The 8623-nt window shown below is 38.4% G+C and overlaps 1 protein-coding gene across 1 annotated transcript; it reads left to right on the top strand.

Annotated features, from left to right (window-relative positions):
• The first annotated feature begins 824 nt into the window (after window positions 1–824).
• Window positions 825–2442, top strand: LOC132169901 (uncharacterized). Its single transcript, XM_059580846.1, has 6 exons — window positions 825–999; window positions 1134–1372; window positions 1481–1711; window positions 1799–1891; window positions 1938–2039; window positions 2134–2442. Exons 1-6 carry the CDS (start codon window positions 825–827, stop codon window positions 2440–2442), a joined length of 1149 nt encoding a protein of 382 aa, XP_059436829.1.
• Window positions 2443–8623: the final 6181 nt, after the last annotated feature.

The raw sequence follows: 8623 nt of genomic DNA on the forward strand, positions 1-8623 counted from the left end.
AGAGGATACAAGGTCGACGAGTATGGCATAACACTTGTCAACTTCAAAAACCTTGTCCATAAGGGGGAGCTGATTAGTGATGAACCGTATGTACTAGTTTCCCAAGTGGAACAAGTTTTTTATGTCAAAGATGAAAGGAACCCAGATTGGGCTTGTGCGGTGAGGACTAAACCAAGAAACATATACGACGTTGGTCAGGGCCAAGCGCCTGATGATGATCATGGCAACTATCACGAGAGTGAGCCACTCACTTTAAATAATAATCAGTTGTGCGATCCGCATGATGACATCCAATATGTCCGACCCGGCTTTGCACCAATTGAGGCGTATGTCAAACGTTTTGAATTAAATATTGTACATTGATTGGTTTGTTATTTATTTGTACATTAATTGTCAATTTTTCTTAGGACTTTGTGGTGAAATTTGGTTACACTATGCACTATACACATAACTAATTGAGTGTGTGCTGTATTTTGCAGGTTGAAATGAGTGCTCGGGGGAAGTCAAGAGGGCGGAGGGCACAATCTTCTGGGTCAAGATTGCAGCATGACTTTACCGATAGTGAGGCGCAGGAAGCTGCTATGCTTCTTTAGCAGCAATCAGGGTATCGACCCATACTTCCACAACATGTGGAAGGGCATACACATGCGGGAGGCGACTATGACTACGACATTCCTAGCTCTTCGGTTGATCATATCACGGCTTTTCTTGACCCATCCCGTCCGACGGGGCTTACCCAGCTAGGATATCAGAGATATGAGCCTACTCCTCGCGACTCAAACGCATCCCCGCATATGCTATCCCCGCCACCCAGATTCACACAAATGGGTTTATTACCGCACGGCTATTTCGATCCGCCGCCACACAGCAGCACACCTGTGGATGATACTGAGGCACAGGCCGCTAATGACATGGATGATGGTACAGGTGGCGCGGACAATGAACAGCACAATGACCCTGCTTGGCCTGCATTGGAGATTGACGAGGTTCGCACGATAGGTATGTATGCATGCTAGTCCGAACCTTAAATATGCACATATTTACGCATGATGGTACATGTAGTTAATTACTATATCAATTTAAATAATATATGTGTGATCATTTGTGTGTTAATATATACTTCATCATTGCAGATAGTGATAACAACTTTGAAGTGTTGATCGTAAGTGACTCGCATAAGTTGTGGGACATTCCCGAAGGAAAAAGGGTCGTTATGGAGTATAATGGGGCGTGGCAGCCTGTAGGACAAAGCGGCAAAAAGTTTAGACGGATGACTGGCAAGGCGTGCAAGGCCGGGACCTTTATTAGGCTATCTGACAACTGGGATGATGTACCAGAACAATGCAAGGAGGATTTGTTTCAGTCTTTGATGGTAAGTGTAGATTAGGTGTTATTAATTAATTTATGATATGTACCACTTCTATATTAAATTTATTTTAGGCAATAAGCGTTTTAATACCCTAGTTTTTAATTGATGCAGCGTTACTTTTACATCATGCCTGGGTCGGATATTACGGCAATTAAGAAGGACGCTTTCAGGGACATGGGCGAGAAGCAGAAGCTTTTAAGGCACAATTTAAGAAAGAAGCTCAGGATTCAGAGCGACGACACTCCTGGGACAGTGTCGGCAAGGATGGCCCAGACCATTTCAAAGTACAACCCCGCAGACGTTGAAATATTGTTGGGAAAATGGTGCGATCCCGCTTATCAAGTAAGTCACTTCAAAATATTTGTGTTTTGTTAGTTAAAATTGTTCAATGGTTTAGTTATTAATAACGTACATATGTTGTATTCGTAGGCTTTCTGTGCGCACATGAAAGAGATACGAGCACAAAATCAAATACCACACTACATCGGCTCGAAGAGCCTTGCAAGGCTGGCACATGAGGAAGTATTATTCTAACATATATTTCATTGGTGGTTTGAACTTATTGCAGATGCTTAGTACGGGCAAGTCTCCTACGCGAGCGAAAACTTATATCAAGAGCCATAAAAAGGCAGATGGTAGCTGCCCAAATCCGGTAGTCGCAGCGAGGATTGTAAGTAGCAGACACCTTCTTATGAATGTTTATTTATGTAATAATTAACTTTTTGAGTCTTCAAAATTATATATATAACAATGATCGTGTACAGGCTCGAATGGAAGAGTTATTGGAGAATGACCCTGCGGAACAGGTAGAAGGGCCACATGGGACGATAAGGTGGACACCGGATGATGCTTATGCTCAGGCGCACGACAATAAGCCTGAGTATGCAGGTCGTGTCCGAGGGGTAAGTAAGAATATTTTGCCTGCGCGCGGCACAATCCACTCATATTATACACCATCCCAAACACGGTCGCAGAACCGTGGTGGTCCAATGGTCTCGCGTGAAGAATTCGAAAGAGCCATTGAAGCCGAGAGGGAGAAGCACAGAGAGCAAATGGATGCGAGGCTAGCGTAGCAGAGTGCGGAGATTACTGCGGCGGTGACCGCGCGGGTGACTCAGCAGGTGACTCAGCAGATGGCTGCTCAGATGGCTGCTCAGATGGCGGCGCATGAGGAGCGGATTCGTAGCCTTGAGGGGTCGAGACGTGTGGGGTCGGAGCCAGAGGTGACGACGATCAGGAATCTGCAAGATGCAGAGTCACCAGCCCGAGTGATTGCGAGATCCTCAGTTGATAGTCGATCAGGTAACAATATATTTTTTTTATTTCTATTTGAGTAACACGATTATTTTACGAGATGAATATCATTTTAAGGGCTAGTAATTTTGTTTGGTAAATAAACTTTGTTCGTATCTAACACAATTGTATATAACACAATTGCAACGTAATATATATGCATGTGTAGATGACGTAAGAGTAGAAGCTGAGGACGATGATCACAATGAAATCCAACACAAGACGCCGGTTGGACAGAAGTCTCGTTTGTCTTAACATTATACCCGTCGTTTAGGCACCCCGTAAGTATATATATATATATATTTAACTCAAAATAATTTACTATATCTGCATAGTTAGTAAGTTTATATTTGTTGAAGACGCCTCATTAAATAAATGTATATGTGTTTATGTATGTCGTGCAAATATATGCATAGGTCGTGCAAATATGTATGTCGATATTGTGTATGTGACAATTATTCGATTGTTTTCTCACTTACTTGGACATTGCTTACCTATAAGGAGTTGATAATATTATATCACAAATGTCAATTAACTAACTAATTGATTGCTTGTTTTATTATTTGCAGTTAGTGCGGAGATGTCGGGAGATAATGGTCATGATGTTCACTCGGCTATGGTCGGAGTAGTGTATAACCTTACATGTATATTTGTATAACGTTGCACATTTGCAGTTAGTCTTTTGGATTTTGTATTTGTGTATAATCTTAGTTGTAGTGTTTGGTTAGTGTTGGATTAATTATGGTAGTTGGATTGTGGTAGATCGACTATATTTGATGTTGGATTGTGGCTATATATACTTGATGTTGGATTGTGGATTGTGGCTATATATACTTGATGTTGGATTGATTGTGGCTATTGGATTTGGATTGTGGATGTTGGATTGATCGAATATTGGATTTTGGATTGTGGATGTTGGATTGATCGTATATTAGGTAACGAGCGGAAAAAATTCAAATTTTTTTTTTTCCCCTGTCAAATTTGGTAACGTGGCACCACGTTACCATTTGGTAACATGGCTTAGTATGCCACGTTACCAAATGGTAACGTGGCAACACGTTACAAAAGAGTAACGTGGCAACACGTTACCAAATTGTAACGTGTTACCACGTTACCATTTTTTTTAACGTGTCAGAACCTAACACGTTACCAAATGGTAACGTGTCAGAGTCTGGCACGTTACTAAAGTTCCAGTAGCTACGTCCAATTTCACCACCTGTCAAACACGTTACCATTTACACGTTACTACACTTTAGTAACGTGTAAACACCATATACACGTTACTAATGGTCCGTTGCAAAAAAATTTGATTCTTGTAGTGGTGGTTAGGCCATATGCGTACATCTATAGAGGTGAAAAGGCAGTTATTGGTTATTGGATAAAATCCCTAACCATAGCTTCTTAGGTGGTTAGTAAAATCCGCTAACCGCCTAGGCGATTAACCATCCGGCGCTAACCACTTTTTTAAATAAAAAATAAATAAAATAAAAGGTTTTGTTTAAAAAAAAATAATAATAACTAAAACGATGTCGTTTCATGTATTTTTATATGTTTTATATATGCGGTTAGCGGTTGGCTAATAACCGCCCACCTTCTTACCCCTAATAAAGGCTATATATTTTCTGGATTGATTTGATTGTGGAGGACTAGGCTTTATTTATAGAGTTTTACAAGTGATTTCAAAATTTTCAAATGTTAAAAAAAAATCCTTTAAATTAAGGTATACAAGTAAATATGCAACAAAACAAAATTTAGATTATAAAATGAATTTTCTTCATTTCCCTCGAAATGAAGAGGATCCTATTATATGTGGTCTATGCATATTATAACTTTTTGTCAATCAATGGTTCGATTTTACATGCCATGATTTTACAGGTACTTATTGGTGCTAACAAGGTTTTGGCTTCAGCCCTTTACTATAACCATTAATGGTTCAAATTTTGTCCTGAATTTTTGTTCTGTGACCAATTTATTTTCCTTATTTTTTTTTTCTTGATTGATTGTTTAGGGTTCCTTTGATCTGGTTAGAAACCAACTAGCCTTCTGTTCGAGGTTGGAAGAAAAAGTGGTCATAGAGGACACCGGAGCTTGCTGGGACAAACCCATCAGACCGGTTAAACCCATATATAATTAGTGGTTATGTTAGGGGTCTAATAATAGATGTATTTTAGGATTAAAATACCTTAGAATAATATGTTATCTTTATTGATAACATTAGATTATGGATTAGAATTTAAATATTAGAGATAAGTATTATCATTAGAGTAGTTTATTTTACTAAGTCTTTTATTTTTACTATGCATTGTAATTGTCTATTTAAAGACATCAAGCTCATTAATAAAAGAATTAGAGAATTAATCACAAACCTTGAGTTTTGAACGCTTACATATCTATTTACTTCACGAAACTTACAAATCTGCATTTTGAACGCTTTTCAGGCAATCACTGTTGGGACATTATGTATGGTACGTACTCTTTGCTCTTATTGTGATTTTACAGACTACTGATCCAGACTGAATTACTAAGTAGCTGCCGAGTTCGAGTCTACTGTGACTTACTCTTTCCTGAGTTTCTGCTGTGCAGTTGCTAACAAGGGATTTGAGTAGTTATCCTTTTTGAGATCTTAGGATCCTAAGATCGTAGGATTTGGTAGTTATAGATATCATCGAATTTGAATATATGTATGCAATCTGCGTATATCATATTTGATTCGTATTTTGAATAGATTTGATAGCCTTTTGAATGTTGGGATAAGATCACTTATCTATTTGGAATATATTAACATTTGTATTTGCAAAGTGTCCGAGTTGTCCTTGTTACCGAGACCAATTTGCCCAAGTTATTAGTCTCGGATTCACAGGTCTCAAAAGTTGAGGGTCTCGGGCCTGACTGTGTGAGACCTATCGGGGCTTTGATCTTTCCATGCTTAGGGCCTGAGGCCCGCTGGGCCTTGAAGAGGTTGATCCATGACCCAACAACATTAAATAAAACACAAGAAAAGCAAGCACATAATTCCTAGTAGCTATTTCTAATGCGAATTATACCTGTTAATTAAGATCTCAAACCATCAACCTTCTATCGTCTGTTGACGATACCAACACCGTCTCTCATGGTTAGGATCCCATTCTACCTGGAATACTTCCTCTCTGTAAGAATTAAGAATCAAATCAAGGGTACAAAAAATAAAATAAAATAAAATAAAATAAAATAAATGATGAGTTGACTTCTTCAATATGGTCATCAGAATTAGATCAATAAAAACTAGGAAATGACGCGTGAACGTGCCGACTCTTGTTCACGCGTCATATATGAAACAAGAGACCAAATGAACAAGGATATAAACATAAGTACGTACTTGTACATTTGGAGCCAGTACCCAGTAGCCCGCTACAAGAAGATCAATCTTCTTTTGCCCAATTAATAAAAAAGAAATTAACCAAGAAAACGAAAGAAAACAAAAGAAAGCTATAAAATGAAAGACCAAGTGGCTGTCTAAGACAACCACTTGGTCTAATAATAAAGGTACTTTAGGATTAAAATACCTTAGGATAATATGTTATCTTTATTGATAACATTAGATTAGAGATAAGTATTATCATTAGAGTAGTTTATTTTACTTAGTCTTTTATTTTCACTATGCACTGTAATTTTCTATTTAAAGACATCAAGCTCATTAATAAAAGAATCAGAGAATTAATCCCAAACCTTGAGTTTTGAACGCTTACAAATCTATTTACTTCACAAAACTTACAAATCTACATTTTGAACGCTTTTCAGGCAGTCACTGCTGGGACATTATGTATGGTACGTACTCTCTGCTCTTATTGTGATTTTACTCTAACTAGTTTTTGCAGCATTTCAAAGTACAGCTAAGGCAGGGGGTCCTACTGCTGCTGCAGTTGGGCGAAGACTACTGATCCAGACTGAATTACTAAGTAGTGCTTGGACTACTATATATGTATCTACTTTTTTTTTTTTTTATCGGTATGAAGCGGGTATCCCCCATCTAAAATGGGTTGGTGTTGAGGGCAAGTACAATGTTATGGTTATTGACCTTCTAGGGCCAAGCCTAAAAGACTTGTTCAACTATTGCAATCCAAAGTTTTCTTTAAAAATAGTTTTGATGCTTGCAGATCAGTTAGTAAGTATGTATTCAATGTTTTCAAAGAAAGGTATATTTGGTAATATGTTATTACTTTTTTCTCCCAAAAAACAATGAAGGTATATTGGTTAAAACAGCTTTCATATTGGCTTTTGTAGGAAACATTTGTCACCACTCACCAAGTTTTCTCTAATCATTCATACTCTGAAACAGGTAATCAACGAATATTCAAGCCATTTAAGGACAACCTTTGCAAAGCATGTTCAATAATATCATGACACTCACCCAATATAGACAAAGAACAAGCGGGAAAAGGATGAAAGTAAAAAACAAAAACAAAAGGCCAAAATGAAATGAGCAAGGAGAATCTAATCTGTCTTTGGCCCAAGGGTACCCACAGCACCATTTTTGTTGTTCGGTATGCCTACAAGACTTCTGGGAGGTCTTATACCCAATCTCCTTTGCGATCACTAAGTTTTTTCTTCAAAATTTTGAAGATTTTCTTGTTGGTGGCCTCTACTTGTCCATTTGCCTGGGGATTCAGTCATCTGTTTTATAAAATTGGCTAGATTAGGAACCGCTCCCGGTGCGCTGGGTGCACCGGCTTGATTTTCTGGTTGCGGATGGGAACGTGTAGTCACCATATCGAATTAATAGATAGTAAGAACTGATGAAAATCGAGATTCCCACAGAGGGCGCAAAACTGTTGAAGCATAGTTTTCGATTGGTGACGTGGCACATTTGCCGAGTCCGGGTTAGGCATCAAGAAAGAACTTTGACTGTAGAATAAAGAAAAACAAAGGGATCAAAGAGACCGGAGGTGAGCCATCGAGGACACTCCGATGCCTAAGTCAGTTTTTGAGAGACAAAGTATAAGCAACAAAAGAAACTCAAGAGCAAGAGTTGCGATTACCCAAATGTGAGGAAGTGACTTGTCTTTTATAGGCATGAAGCAGTAGAAGTCCCCTAACCATTGACTTAATCTTCCCTGAGTTTCTGCAGTTGCTAAGAAGGGATTTGAGTAGTTATCCTTTCCAAGATCTTAGGAGACTAAAATTGTAGGATTTGGTAGTTATAGATATCACCGAGTTTGAATATTTGTATACGATCTTCGGATACCATATCTGATTCATATTTTGAGTAGATTTGATAGCCCTTTGAATGTTGGGACAAGATCACTTATCTATTTGGAATATATTAACATCTGTATTTGCAAAGTGTCTGAGTTGTCCTTGGTACCGAGACCAGTTGCCCCAAGTTATTAGTCTCGGATTCACAGGTCTCGAAAGTTGAGGGTCTCGGGCCTGACTGTCTGAGACCTATCGGGGCCTTGATCTTTCCATGCTTAGATTGGGCCTGTTGCCCGCTGGGCCTTTAAGAGGTTGATCCATGACCCAACAACATTAAATAAAACACAAGAAAAGCAAGCACATAATTCCTAGCAGCTATTTCTGATGCGAATTATACCTGTTAATTAAGATCCCAAACCATCAACTCTCTCATGGTTAGGATCCCATTCTACATGGAATACTTCCTCTTTGTAAGAATCAAGAATCAAATCAAGGGTACAAAAAAAAAAAATGATGAGTTGACTTCTTCAATATGATCATCACAATTAGATCAAGAAAAACTAGGAAATGACTCGTGAACGTGCTGACTCTTGTTCACGTGTCATATATGAAACAAGAGACCAAATGAACAAGGATATAAACATAAGTACGTACTTGTACATTTGGAGCCAGTAGCCCATGACAAGAAGATCAATGTTCTTTTGCCCAATTAATAACAAAGAAATTAACCAAGAAAACAAAAGAAAGCTATAAAAAGAAAGACCAAGTGGCTGTCTAAGACAACCACTT

Source organism: Corylus avellana, chromosome ca1 (assembly GCF_901000735.1).
Source record: "Corylus avellana chromosome ca1, CavTom2PMs-1.0".
NCBI classification, from domain to species: Eukaryota; Viridiplantae; Streptophyta; class Magnoliopsida; order Fagales; family Betulaceae; genus Corylus; species Corylus avellana.